General features: G+C 35.8%; 1 protein-coding gene across 2 annotated transcripts; it reads left to right on the top strand.

Annotated features, from left to right (window-relative positions):
• Positions 1 to 11,595: 11,595 nt before the first annotated feature.
• LOC140864871 (glutamate receptor 3.2-like) lies at positions 11,596 to 15,299 on the top strand. Of its 2 annotated transcripts, none has more exons than XM_073269264.1 (7): positions 11,596 to 11,757; positions 11,874 to 12,136; positions 12,268 to 13,601; positions 13,681 to 13,958; positions 14,102 to 14,133; positions 14,228 to 14,622; positions 14,783 to 15,299. In XM_073269264.1, exons 2-7 carry the CDS (start codon positions 11,875 to 11,877, stop codon positions 15,173 to 15,175), a joined length of 2,694 nt encoding a protein of 897 aa, XP_073125365.1. In that variant the 5' UTR covers positions 11,596 to 11,757; position 11,874; the 3' UTR covers positions 15,176 to 15,299. The 2 variants fall into 2 exon arrangements, with proteins under 2 accessions (XP_073125365.1, XP_073125366.1); XM_073269265.1 differs by having other exon boundaries at positions 11,870 to 12,136.
• The last annotated feature ends 300 nt before the right edge of the window (positions 15,300 to 15,599 follow it).

Genomic DNA, 15,599 nt, shown 5'->3' with positions numbered 1-15,599 from the left:
CAAAATCTAAATTTTTAGAGAAGTTAAAGGAGAAACCGAATTTTTGAAATTTTGTAAAGATCATATCAAACGTACAAAACTGTTAGTAAAGTAGTGAGATTCTTAATAAAATAGTATTATATACCAAAAATGGTTAATATTTTTTCAATTATCTAGAATGGAAAATTTGGACAATTATTAAGCGTGGCTTTATAGAAAAGAAATAATTGCACAATAAAGAGATGGCAAGAGTACGTAAATGTAGGACCGATTGTAGGATCAAGTGCTTGACATCGCTTTATCAAAAGTTATAGCTGGTGGTACTAGTGCAACTTAAATCTTTTAAACCACACAGCAGTCCAAACGACATGCATAGTTTAATCGCTCTACCAAGCAGGAAAATTATTACACCTCAACAGCAGAAGACGATTGCACATGTCACGCATTGGGATCGGAACATATTACAACATTTTCAAAATTCATGATTAAACTTTTGAAAATGCAAAAAAATAAAAATAAAAAAATCACTCTATCGACTGAAGTTATTCTATTTCGAGTTTAGTAATTATAACTTGTCTTAATCGAGATTAAAATTTTAATTTTTGTTCAGTAAATTGATTTGTTTTGAAATTTAGTATTGTAACATATCAAACTTTTGTTTCCCATCCACTAATTTGAATACTTTTTTTTAATTTCTTTTTATTTTGGTTTTCTTTTTGTGCGAAACCAATCAATCCACTGAATGCTTGATACCCGTGTCTCCTACATGACGCATGTGCAGTGTCAATAATAAAACTTATATTTACATAATAAAATCTACCTAAAAAAAAGGGAAACAACAAACTTTTTTTTTTTCAATTTGATGGTCATGATTTGTTTTAATTTCCCATTTCTTTTTTCTTAAATTAATTCTAATGTAAACAATAATATATAGACTTTATCCTCGTCACATGTGTCATATAAAAGAACATCAATATTAAATAAATCATATTTTGTAACGTTCGAAAAATCCATAAATCCACTAACGATTATTAAAAAGATTTTAAATGAATATTAAAATTATTTTATTTCATTTATTTATGATTTAAAAGATATTGTTTAATTAAATGATTTTTATGTGATACATTCATGATTTTAAAGTTAGGTTTAAAAAATTATATGCTATTTATATTGCATGAGATTTTATATTTCAAAATTTAGTTTTTAGATTTTAAAATATATTTTTAATTATTGTGTTAAATAATTTAATGTTATGTAAATTGCTTGATGTTTAATGGTTACAATTAGTTTTAATATTTTTCAGGTATGAGTTTAATTTTGGTAACGAAGATAATTGAGACTAGCCTACGAACGAGCTAGGGTTAAGGATTTTAAAGAGGTATATGGTTATTATGCAGATTTTTATTAAAAGTGATGCATGATATTTAAAGTTTAAAGTTAAAAGTATTTTTGGTGTAAATTATTTAAAGTTGGGCTTGGCAGTCACGTTTTAAAGTATTTGAGAGAGAAATTTTAAAACATAGTATTTTTTTAATGGGCCTGTTCGTCCCATCAGTGTTATAAAGTAAGAGTTGGCGTGCAGTGAGGGAGAAAACCCCTAACCTCTAGCCGCCAATCCCAATCCCCATCCCCTCTCTCCCAATCTTCAAGTTGCATCTATGGAAAAAGATTGTTCAACGACCCATTCATGGTAAGGTTAGATCAAGTTTTTGAGGTATCGATTACTCCCTAGCAAGAAAAAATGCAAGTTTTAAATGTTTTTGAAATCATCAATCGAGAGTATATGTATTTTAATATGAAAAAAATGTATGTTGATGTGTATGTAATGTATATTGCATGATTTTAAGATATTTTGAAAATCATGATATAGAACTGTGAAATGTGAATCGTTCTTGATGTTTTGGTTAAATATTTTTGAGAAATATGTTAAAGATTATTGAGAAAAGATGTTTGAATATGAGTATTTTTTATGTATGTATTTTAGTTTAAAGCTTTTGAAGTTGTGGTATTTTGATCGAATCCTTTCAAGTTTTGAAGATTTTTCATGTGGAAAATCTAGGTTCCAACTAGTGAATGTTCGTCAAAAGATTTTTGATATTTGATGAAAAAGATGTGTGAATGTGAGAAGAAAAGTTTAGATGTAAATCTTTTGAATATGGATGTTTTTGAGTGAATCTTTTTTGAGTTTTTGAAGTTTTTTATGTATCTGATCATAAGTTTCAATGAGTGAGTGAGTAGAGATCGAAAAATAACGAAAAAGAGCAAAAGAAACGGGTTTCACACCCTGCGCGCCGCTGCCTGCGTGCGCAAGCAGCAGCCCCGGTGCAGGGGAGCAGTTTTTGAGCGCCCTCATGTTGGGGAGCCTTCTTTAGGGCGCCCCAGTGCCCACTACAGCGCAGGGGCGCCATTTTTCTGTGCCCCTGCAATGGCAGTTTTATCCTGAAATTATTTTCTATAGTTTTTAAATCCTAAATTCTAATTTATGGTCTTTTAAGATGTTTTAAGTATTTTTAAGAGTTCCTATGTAAAAAGTTTCAAGTTATAATGTAATGAATGGAAAGAATGACTCACATGGATCAGTTTAGTTATGTAATGCATTATATGCTAGTATGTTTTTTACAAAAGTTATGTTCATTATGAAAGCATGAAATTTTATGAATGTAAAGATGATATACTAATTTTTATTTAATTAGCACACATGATTTTCAAGCATGAGATGATTTTTAAGAGCATGACATGTTGAGTTTCAAGTTTTTTTCAAGGTTCATGATGACATGATGATTTTTAAGATATTTTTAAGTATGTTTCATGAATGATATGAAATTTATGATGTGAGTGTTTTATGAGAAAGTTTATGATGAAAATTCTTATGACGATTATGTTTATGATGATGAAGTATGATGATGTTATGATGATGCACGAAAAATATTTGGATGTTGTATGTGTTTTGTTGGTTGCAATATGAGACTGGTACTCCGGATTGAGCTCCGAAGGAGCCTTTCCAAAATATGTTCTCACGAGATGATAAGAATCTTGATGTGTAAGATTAGCAAACGCGATTACAAATCTGAATCGCACCCTCTAATCAATAAACAAAAGATCCAAAGTTTTGCCCAATCTTTGAAACAAGTAAAAGTGATAGAATTTTGGATTCTCACATTTAATCGACGGTACGATTAACAACAGAAATCACGACAATCGAAACCAAAGAAAACCTTCAGATAACTTGTATCTGACAATCTTCAGTGAGAAACAATCGACAAACGCTTCCAAGTAATTAAACTGGAAATAGTTTAATTTGAAAAGCCAAAGCAAAGCTTTGAATAAAATTCTAGAGAGAATTTCAATAATTTGTGTATAAACTGAATCTGAATTATTATGAATAAAATAAACAAAAGTATTTATAGTTTACAATAAAAAATAAAAGATAATGCAAAATATAGCTTAAAAATATCAAATATATCATCTAGAAAGTTTCCTAATAGTCTTAAAATACTCAAAATAATCAAAATTTATCAAAAACCCACGCACACACACAACATACCAAAGTGTGTATTTTTCCCGAAATTCCTCGCTCGCTCGAGTGAGAAGCTCTCTGTCCCGCAACTTTTTTTGTGCTCGCTCGAGCGAATGTAACCCGCGCTCGAGCGACAAACACGCTGCCGAAAATTTTATGCAGCTCGCTCGAGCAGAACTGGGTTGCGCTCGAGCGAGACCTCTTCTGCCTCACTTTGATTTTCTTCAATCCTTTTGACTCCCAGCACTTCAATGACGCATATGCAACTCCCAAATTGATCCTCAAATGCTCCAACTCCATCTTGGTAATTTAGCATCAACTTTTGAAGTGCCTTCTTGAATTTGTTAGCTCGGCTCCTCGTTATTGGCCCTCGTGAAAACTCCAATGGATCTCAAACTCCCCTGGCCATTTGATCCTCGTGCAACCTATCCATAATTGCATCATCCTCCCCTTCTTGAAAAGGATTTGTCCTAAAATCTTGTTTGTCTCCTACATCAAACAAAGATAGGTCAGAAACATTAAATGTAGTACTCACATTATACTCACGTGGCAAATCTAGTTTGTAGTCATTATAGTTGATTTGCTCCACGACTTGAAAAGGACCATCCCCTCGAGGTAACAACTTTCAACGCCTCTTCTCCGGAAAACGCTCTTTTCTCAGATGCAACAAAACCCAATCACTGGGTTCAAATACAACCTTCTTCCTTCCCTTGTTCGCTTGCTTGGTATACTGCAAATTCTTTTTTTCAATATTCTCACGTACTTTTTCATGCAAGCTCTTCACAAATTCAGCTTTCTTCTTTCCATCCATATTAACCCTTTCACTCATAGGTAACGACATCAAATCCAACGGAGTCAATGGATTAAAATCTTACACAATTTCAAAAGGTGAATAGTTCGTAGTAGAATGCACACTACGATTATAAGCAAATTCAATAAATGTCAAACAATCCTCCCAATTTTTCAAGTTCTTTTTAATGATAGAGCGCAACAATGTCCCTAAAGTTCTATTAACTACCTCAGTCTGTTCATCAGTTTGTGGATGACAACTAGTAGAGAACAACAACTTAGTTCCAAGTTTACACCACAATGTTTTCTAAAAGTAACTCAAAAACTGAGTATCCCTATCAGACACAATACTTCTAGGCATGTCATGCAATCTCACAATCTCATTAAAGAACAAATCTGCAACATGCAAAGCATAGCAATAAAATGTGCTATTTTTGAAAACCTATCAACCACAACATAAATAGAATCCCTTACCTTCTTAGACCTAAGTAATCCAAGAACAAAATCAATGGAAATATATACCCACGGTTCATTAGGTACTGGAAGTGGAGTATATAACTCATGTGATTGTGATCGAGACTTTGCTTTCTTACAAGTCACACACCGCTCACACATTATCTCAATATCATGCTTCATATGCGGCCAATAAAAATGTTCATGCAAAATTTGATATGTCTTAGCCACACCAAAATGCCCCATTAAACCACCACTATGCGATTCCCTAACAATTAACTCCCTAATTGAAGACTTAGGAATGCACAATTTATCTTCTTTAAACAATTAGCCATCGTGAAAGTAAAATTTATCCTTTGGACCGCGCATACATAACGCATAAATCCCACCAAAATCAACATCAGTCACATACAACTTTTTCACATGCTCAAACCCCAAAAATTTAGAATCTAAAGTAGTTAAGAGAACATACCTTCTTTACAATGCATCCACCACTACATTCTCCTTTACTTGCTTGTACTTAATTACATAAGGAAAAGTTTCCACGAACGCTACCCATTTGTCATGTCTTTTATTCAACTTTTGCTGCTCCTTGAGATGCTTCAAGAACTCATGATCCGTATGAATCACGAACTCTTTTGGTCTCAAATAATGCTGCCATGTCTCGAGTACCCTCACCAATGCATAGAACTCCTTGTCGTAGGTAGGATAATTCAAAGACGCTCCACTAAACTTCTCGCTGAAGTACGCCACTGGTCTTCCCCCTTGCGTCAAAATGCCTCCAATCCCTACACCTGATGCATCACGTTCAATTTCAACATATTAGTAAAATCATGTAAAATAAGTAAAGGAGCATTAATCAACTTTTGCTTAATGATATTAAAAGACTTCTCTTGCTCCTCGCCCCAATGGAATTGAACGTTTTTCTTGATGACCGCAGTCATAGGCGCCGCCAATGTACTAAAATCCTTCACGAACCTCCTGTAAAAACTCGCAACCCCATGAAAACTCCAAACTTGACCAATCTACGTAGGCGTCGGCCAATCTCGAATGGCACTTACCTTCTCTTCATCAACCCTCACACCTTGTGCACTCACAAAAAAACCAAGAAACACGAGTTCGTTTGTACAAAACACACATTTTTTCAGGTTAGCATATAAATGTTCAGCACGCAATGTGATTAAAACAACTCTTAAATGTTCGACATGATCATCTAAGTTTTTACTATATACTAGTATATCATCAACATACACCACCACAAACCTTCCAATAAATGCACGCAAAACATGATTTATGAGACACATAAAAGTACTAGGTGCATTAGTCAAACCAAAAGGCATAACCATCCATTCATACAACCCATACTTTGTTTTAAATGCAGTTTTCCACTCGTCTCCCTCTCTCATTCTAATTTGATGATAACCACTTTTTAGATCAATTTTGCTAAAAACACAAGCACCATGCAATTCATCTAACATATCATCTAGTCTAGGAATAGGATGCCTATACATGATGATAATGTTATTTATAGCTCTACAATCAACATACATACGCCAAGATCCATCCTTTTTAGGTAATGACAACACAAGTACAACACATGGTGACATCGACTCACGCACAAAACCTTTATCTAAAAGCTCACTTACCTGTCATTGCAACTCCTTAGTTTCCTCCGGATTGCTCCTATAAGCTGGATGATTCGGCAATGCACTCCCGGGTACCAACTCGATTTGGTGTTCAATCCCCCTCAAAGGTGGTAATCCTTGAGGTAGCTCATCCGAAAATAAATCATCGAACTTCTGCAAGAGAGAAACAGCAATGCTCGGAAGATCTCCGGCTATATCACTTGTGTTAAGGAGTACCTCCTTATAAATCATCAACACATGTGGAATGTGAGAATTCATAACATCTCTCAACTCACTCTTTTGGGATATATATATCTTTTTTTCAGCCTCGTTTCGCTCAATTGTTTTTCCATCTTTTTTTGTATCATTTTTTTTTTCTAATGTCATCTCACTTTTTTGATCACATTTTTTTTCGGCCTCGTCTCTCTTTTTCTTTTTCACTTGATCCTCCAATACTTGCTTTGGAGTCATAGGCAACAATACAATAGACTCTTTGTTCATTAGAAAAGAATATTTATTTTTAAAACCATCATGGACCACTCTCCTATCAAACTGCTATGGCCTACCCTCTCCTATCAAACTGTCATGGCCTACCCAATAAAATATGACATGATTGCATAGGGAATACGTCACACAACACCTCATAAACATATTTTCCAATAGAAAATGGCACCACTACTCGCCTATTAACTCTCACCTCCGCACAGTCATTAAACCATTGCAACCTATATGGTTGAGGATGCTTCAAGAGAGGCAACCCCAATTTTTCCGCAAGTTCGCAGCTCGCTACATTGGTGCAACTACCCCATCAATAATAAGACTTCATACCTTCCCATTTACAAAACAACGAGTATGAAAAAGATTTTCCCTCTGACTCTCCTCTTTCTCTCTAGGTTGTGCATGTAGCACTCTCCTACTCACCAATAACTCACCAACAACAGCCCCAAACCCATCCTCTTCATCAGGATCTACCAACGTAGGCATACCAGCATAATTTTCCTCATCACTTTCAGACTCCACATCACCACAAGCATTAATAATCATCAATTTCTTATTTGGGCATTGACTAGAAATATGGCCAATACCTTGACACCTAAAACATTTACTATCTCTAGATCGAGTATTAGAAGTTTCAGATGTATCTTTAACCACTTGCTTTGGTACCTCTGATTTGGTGTCATATTTTGGTTTGGACACCGGCTTGTTGTCCTGCCGTTTTGCAACGTTCGGATGCCAAGAAGTCGACAATCCTCCACCTAAAGGAGATCGACCAGCTCCTCTTCGCTTGAGCCGTTGTTCCACATTCATGGTCGTCTGTACCATCTCATCCAGATCAATATAGTGGCGAAGCTCCACTTGATCTTGTATTTCTTTATTCAAACCACACAAGAATCGAGCCATTGTAGCTTCATTATCTTCCTCAATGTTGGTCCAGATCATCGTGGTCTCCAACTCCTTGTAGTAATCCTCCACGCTCCTTGGACCCTGCCTCAAAGTCTGTAGACGCCTGTACATTTCACGATAATAATGGTTAGAAACAAAATGCTTCTTCATGACATGCTTCATCTCTTCCCATGTCTCGATAGGCGGCTCTCCACACCTCCTTCTAGTGGTCACTAATTGATCCCATCAGATTAATGCATAATCTACAAACTCAACCACTGCCAACCTCACTTTCTTAAGATCAGAATAGTGATGGCAATCAAACACAAACTCCACATGCTTCTCCCATTCCAGATACGCTTCCGGATCAGATTTCCCATGAAACGCTAGAATTTTCATCTTAATGCTACTAATATTCCCATCCCTCCTATTGCCCTCCGTATATTTTCCACGCACCGCTTCTCGCCTTTGCCTACCCCCATGTACTCTTCTCTTCTCATCCCAATTTTCATCAAAACTCTCCATATCATCTTCAAAATCATTCCCCTTCCTATTTTTATTTTTTTTCCACTACCACTACTCTCCTCCAATTTACTCATCCGCTCATGAAAGAGTTCTAACTCCGATCTTATCACCCTAATCAACTGCCTCATCAACGCCTCCATTTCAACCTTGAAAATTCCTTGGTTCACACTTTCACTAACATCTTTATTAGGATTCATGGTACTTGCAAGAAAATCGTTAGTAATAAATTTCCTCACACCGAACGAATCACACAATCACTCATTTTTTTTCACTCAAATTTATGGAGAGACTTTGCTTTGTAGAATAAATTTCAAACCTTCAAGTTTAAAAACTTTTAGATGCTTGAAAATTGACCCACAAATATTGACGAAAACAAGAAAGAAATTTTATGGATAAATTGACTTTGACTCGCGCCCAAGAATGAACAAAGACAAAGGAATTGGCCACGAGCTACTTTATTCACTTTATTATAATTTTTTTTAAAGATTTTCAGTCCCACTATTTTTTTTACCAATTTTTTTTATTATAACTTGTAGCACAAGACACGAGACTTGGATAACAAGTTTGAAAGAAGTGACACATAAATTTGATATGAGATAGACGAAGAACAAAGAACACAAAAAACAGATCTAGATGTAGATAGGATACTTACTTGATTCAAAACCTTGGCTTTGATATCAAATGATAAGAATTTTGATGTGTAAGATTAGCAAACATGATTACAAATCTGAATCGCACCCTCTAATCAATAAACAAAAGATCCAAAGTTTTGCCCAATCTTTGAAACAAGTAAAAGTGATAGAATTTTGGATTCTCACCTTTAATCGACGGTACGATTAACAACAGAAATCACGACAATTGAAACCAAAAAAAACCTTCAGATAACTTGTATCTGACACTCTTCAGTGAGAAACAATCGACAAATGCTTCCAAGTAATTAAACTGGAAATAGTTTGATTTGAAAAACCAAACCAAAGCTTTGAATAATATTCTAGAGAGAATTTCAATAATTTGGGTATAAACTGAATCTGAATTATTATGAATGAAATAAACAAAAGTATTTATAGTTTACAATCAAAAATAAAAGATAATGCAAAATATAGCCTAAAGATATCAAAGATATCATCTAGAAAGTTTCCTAATAGGCTTAAAATACTCAAAATAATCAAAATTTATCAAAAACCCACGCACGCACACAACATGCCGAAGTGTGTGTTTTTCCCAAAATTCCTCGCTCGCTCGAACGGACATAACTCTCTCTCGAGCGAGAAGCTCTCTGTCCCGCAACTTCTTTTGTGTTTGCTTGAGTGGACGTAACCCACGCTCGAGCGAGAAACACGCTCCTTAAAATTTTATGCAGCTCGCTCAAGCGAAATTGGGTTGCGCTCGAGCGAGACCTCTTCTGCCTCACTTTGATTTTCTTCACTCCGTTTGACTCCCAACACTTCAAGAACGCATATGCAACTCCCAAATTGATCCTCAAATGCTCCAAATCCATCTTGGTAATTTTGCATCAACTTTTGAAGTCTCGTTATTGGCCCTCGTGACAACTCCAATGGATCTCAAACTTCCCTTGCCACTCGATCCTCATGCGAGCTATCCATAATCGCATCACGAGATAGAATGATAGGACTGACACCTTGGAATATAATGAGCCCTGGGAGGACCTTTCCAAAGAATGAAAGTTTAAATGGTCGATGCCATATGGTAGTTGTACAATGAATCCGTGATCACGGGAACCAATGATTTGCTTATAATGATGGTTGCCACAATTCCACGTATTTCATCACCCCAAATTGAAGAAGTTTACTTTTATGCTATTTTTATGCATGATGTTTATGTTTAAATGTTGCACGTCCAAAGCATGATGATTTTTTTTTATGTAATTGTGTTGTATATGAGTAATATTTGTTGAATCTTTAGACTCATTATACTTGATTGATATAGTTGGATTGAGAAGTAAATGAATTAAAAGCTTTGGTAGAAAGGTTGAATAGTCCAGAGGTGAAGGCATTGCATGATACGACTGTTCAAACCTCTGGCGTTTTAAAGCGAGAAACTTTGAATATTTTTATTGATATATTTTGTTGTTACATTATTTTTTGCATGACCTTTAAAAGTCAATTTTGAGTAAAGTTTATATTTAGTATTTTAAATGACGGTCTCGTGACGAAAAATTTGAATGATTTTATGTTTTAACTTTTATGTTGTTTATTTCATTACGATAGTTTATGCTTGGTTCCACAAATGTTTTAAAAGTATTTTTCGCACTAAGTTTATTTTATTGAAACTTACATTTCGTCTGATTTCTTAAAATTTTAATTGTCGGCTCAGGTTTGCTATGTAGTAGGATTTTTGACATGCCGTATAAGAACCAGTTGTTGAAAGTAGGATTGCATCAGTTGTTTCAAATATTTTATGCGTGTTAGAATCATTAGATTTTTAAAGTGTCATTTGCATAGATTTGAATTTCAATCGTGAGTTGTTGAACTTGTAAACACGATGCATAACCTGCACTGTCATATTTTTAAAATTTTCTCACACTTTTTCGCATATAAATTTTTGAAAATGTTTAAAAATACGGGACGTCATATATTTGATAGATTTAGTAATTTCGGAAAAAAATGAAAAAAAAAATCAAATTATTGGATGAACACCAGTAAAAAAACCCAAAATATACCAACTTACAAATTAAAAAATTGCAATGTTTTCTTAAAATCACATCATACACGTTTAAACTGACGTTCCTAGCTACTAAGCATGTTTACATTTCTCTTTCAAAAAAAAAAAAAAATTAAAAGCATGTTTACATTACATTACTTGCTACAATGTTCATGTAGGTCCAAACACAAGTCAATAAATAATATATAGAAATGTGAATATGAATATAAAAATGTACAGTTCGTTTTTACGTAAAAATATTCGGCTGAAGGCCGACGACGAGATAATACAAAAATTAAGCAACTCCATGACTTTATACATCGATCTTAATAATAGAAGAAAGCTATATATTATCATATTATATCAAACTGAAGTATCGGTTGAAATTACGTAAAAATATATATATTTTAAGTTTGTTTTCACAAATTATAATAAATTTGCTTTTTTTAAGCAATCCCAACACTTGCAAAAACTCTCAAAATTTTGGGATCGTTGAAAATGAAACTGAATGTAACTCATTTTTATCATTGTCTGTAAATGGCCGCAGCTTCAATATCAAACCATTAAATTCACATTTTGTACGCATTAGATCATAGGGACAACTTGGAAGATAAGAAAAGTATTCTATATCAACTGGCGGGCATTCAATCTCCCATTTTAACGGCCAAAAACAAAAAAAAAAAAAAAAAAAAAAAAAGCTTTGGAATTACATCAATGGTGGTTTTTTGAGGCTATTCGATTTTAACAACGACGTAGAGTCTGCATGCAACAGAAGTGGGATCGAATTTGGAAGCAGAAAGTGCAAGAATTCTTACGAGAGTGAGCGTAAGTGCAAGCCCAATTTGGAGACAATTTAATGCTTTTTTTCCATGGTTTGTTTGTTTGGTGCTAATGAAATATTGATTTCCGTTAACATATTGGTTTTGGTCTTAATAAGGCAGGATGTATTTGGATTTTCTGAAGGTGGTGGTGCTTTTATCTCTTCTTTTTGTTAAGGGATTGTCACGGCAGAATTCAACATCAGCTGGTAATGTGACAATTGGGTCTATATTTACAAAAACAAGTCTTAATGGGCAAGTGGCAGATATCGCGATGAGAGCTGCTGTTGATGATGTGAATTCTGATCCAAGAATTCTTGGAGACCGGACTTTGGTTCTCAGCACATCCGATTCAAATTTCAGTGGTTTTCGAGGCATCATCGGAGGTACTTCATTCTCGTGTTCTTGCATTTTTCCAAGAATTAAGTACTTCTCGTAATTCTAATATATTGAAGAACAGGATAAATGACTGAAGTTTGTTTGTTTTGAGTGATTAATCATTTGACAATTAACACAGGATTAAGGCATATGGCAACTGATATTGTGGCAATTATTGGGCCTCAAACCTCTGAAATGGCTCATATTTTGTCACACCTTGCGAACGAACTCCATGTCCCACTGCTGTCATTCACGGCCCTGGATCCGACCCTCGCCTCTCTTCAATACCCGTACTTGATTCAAACGGCTCCGAATGACCTTTACCAAATGACCGCAATAGCTGATATGATTAACTATTTTGGGTATAAAGAAGTGGCAGTCATTTACACAGATGATGAGCAGAGCCGGGGATCTATGGTTGCTCTAGGGGATAGGCTGGCTGAGAGGCTTTGTAGAATCACATACAAGGCAGTGCTTCCTCCTGAACTGAATGCTACTATTGAGAATATCACGGAGGTGTTGGTTCAGATTTCTCGGCGTGAATCCAGAGTAGTAGTTGTCCATGCTTTTGAGTCGGTTGGCCGTATGGTTTTAAAGATGGCTAATAGCCTAAAGATGGTGCAGAATGGATATGTTTGGATCGCGACAGCTTGGCTCTCTACGGTGTTAGATTCCAGACCGTCTAGTGCAACACCCTCCGAAGTATTTGAAGGGGTTCTCACCCTACGCCCTCATACCCCCGACTCTGCCATGAAAACGGCTTTCTTTTCTCGATGGAAAAACTTGAGCCATGGTTCCATAGGCTTGAATCCGTATGGCTTATATGCTTATGATACTGTCATGATTATTGCTCATGCTGTTGGAGAAGTTCTTAGAAGTGGTGGTAACATTTCCTTCACACATAACCCTATTTTGAGCAGCATGAGAGGGAGCCTTAGCACCTTACGCACATTCGATGCAGGGGAGCAACTTCTTGACAACATAAAAAATACAAGCATGACTGGTCTAACTGGCCAAATAGCATTCCAGCCAGATAAATCAATGATACATCCAGCTTTTGATATCCTTAACGTGAATGGAGCCGCGGGTTACAAACAAATAGGCTATTGGTCTAATTACTCCGGTCTTTCTATAGTGCCTCCGGAAGAACTTTACGACAAACCAGCTAATCGCTCAAGTGCAAATCAACAACTACGCAGCGTTATGTGGCCTGGAAATACCAAAGTCCAGCCACGTGGTTGGGTATTTCCAAACAACGGAAGGCCATTAAGAATAGGAATACCAAAACGAGTCAGCTACGAATTGTTTGTTTCAATGGATGAAGACACCAAAGAGATTAGTGGATATTGCATAGATGTTTTCCTCGCTGCCATAAAATTACTTCCCTATACGGCACATCATGTATTCATCCCATTTGGAGATGGCCTCAAGGATCCAAACTACACGCAACTCATAGATTCGATCACAACTGGTGTAAGTTTAAATAGCCGAAATTACATGCCATTACTGCTTGGAACAGGTACAGCTCATTAACATAATTATCTCTGTACAGGCCATTGATGCTGCTGTTGGCGACATTGCTATCGTAACAAAACGTACAAAAAGAGTGGACTTTACTCAGCCTTACATTGAGTCAGGGCTTCTTGTGGTGGTACCAATAAGAAACCAGGGCTCAGGTGCTTGGGCATTCCTGCAACCATTCACTGGACCAATGTGGGCTGTCACAGGGGCGTTTTTCGTTATGGTTGGCATAGTAATTTGGATTTTGGAACACAGAATAAATGACGAATTCCGTGGTCCACCCAGGCAACAGCTCATCACATTGTTATGGTCAGTTCATTTTAACAGTTGTTCTATGTTTGTCTAAAAGTTAGATAAGTATTCCATTTGTCCTGGAAGAGTCCCACTGACTACTCTAGTTCATCTTCTGGTTCCTTCAAAATCTCATCCTTGCTCTTTTTTCCCTCTTTCAGGTTTGGCTTCTCAACTATGTTCTTTGCTCACAGTAAGTAACGTCCTTCAGTAAATCCAATGAAGATGGCCACATTAATATTGCCCATTATACTATATATTGCATAACAATATTGTTTATATTTCAGGAGAAAATACTATGAGTACACTCGGTCGAATGATTCTACTCATCTGGCTTTTCGTCGTTTTAATCATCACCTCAAGCTACACAGCTAGCTACACTTCTATCCTAACCTTGCAACAAATACCCCCATCGATCAGAGGGATCGAGTCTTTGATCAACACTGATGACCCTATAGGAGTCCAAAGAGGATCTTTTGTACGTGATTATCTGAATGATGAACTCCATATCCCTAAATCGAGACTCATCTCTCTCGAAACACCAGAGGAATGTGAGGATGCCTTAACAAGCGGAAGAGTTTCTGCCATCGTCGATGAACGGCCATACATGGACCTGTTCCTCTCAAACTACTGCAAGTTCCAAGCTGTGGGGCAAGAGTTCACCAAAAGTGGGTGGGGATTTGTAAGTATCTCTAAAATTTGTCATACATGGCATTATCAGTCAAAATATAGTTACTACATATGGGTCAACGACAGACGCTCGGTTCTACAAATTAAATTTTCTGTGTCTCGCCTTTCCATTTTCTTGGATGTTTAACAACATATGCTCTCAACTTGATCAGGCATTTCCTAGAGACTCCCCTTTAGCCATAGACATGAGCAGTGCAATCTTACAGTTATCCGAAAATGGGGAACTCAAAAGAATAGGGGACAAATGGCTGAAAACACAAGATTGTAGCCGGGGAAACACAGAAGGACAGGATGAACTGCAGTTAATTAGCTTCTCTGGACTTTTCCTCATGTCCGGAACCGCGGGTTTTCTTGCTCTCATAATCTATCTCTGCAAGGTCATTGTTAAATATAACCGAAATAACGGTCAGGCAACAGAAAGCACGACACCTCGCAACGGTGCTGCACGAACCACACCAATCCAAAGATTCTTGTCGTTCTTTGATCACAAGGAAGAGGATCTAGATAGCAGGTCCAAAAGGAAGCACTCCGAGGTGATTCCATAGAACTTAATTCAGCCTTCAAGTGATCAAGTTAAATCTGACGTTTTAGCTGATCAGAGGCCTAATTCATTTTCACCGAGGATGAAATATTTCATGAAACAAAATCATCAAGAAGTCAACAACATATATAAATAGATGACAAATGATATTATTATTATTATTATTATTATTATTATTATTATTATTATTATTTACTATAAAAGAATCAATAAATTTTTTATTGTCCTTTAAATTATACAAAGGGTTGTTAGCTCTTCAATAATTTCACGGGGGTATTTGGTGCTATTTTCTCTTAGCTAGTGTGTGGAACAAATAAGGGCTAAATTATTAGAAATTAGTAATTAAGAAAATTAAAAATTAGTAATGTAGTAACCTAGATTCCATTTAAGATAATTATATGATAAACATGATTAATGGTTAGTATTTT

The sequence above is a fragment of the Henckelia pumila genome, chromosome 4, assembly GCF_033568475.1.
Source record: "Henckelia pumila isolate YLH828 chromosome 4, ASM3356847v2, whole genome shotgun sequence".
Classification (NCBI taxonomy): Eukaryota; Viridiplantae; Streptophyta; class Magnoliopsida; order Lamiales; family Gesneriaceae; genus Henckelia; species Henckelia pumila.
Note: the sequence above shows the minus strand (reverse complement) of the source record. Positions and strands in the feature narration are given on the sequence as shown.

Bases quoted from the DNA above. Each gene is read 5' to 3' on its own strand.
- LOC140864871 (XM_073269264.1), top strand. From the start codon at position 11,875: ATGTATTTGGATTTTCTGAAGGTGGTGGTGCTTTTATCTCTTCTTTTT. The intron at 13,602-13,680 runs GTAAGTTTAAAT...ATCTCTGTACAG, and splicing joins TAGATTCGATCACAACTGGT to GCCATTGATGCTGCTGTTGG. The intron at 14,134-14,227 runs GTAAGTAACGTC...TTTATATTTCAG, and splicing joins AACTATGTTCTTTGCTCACA to GAGAAAATACTATGAGTACA.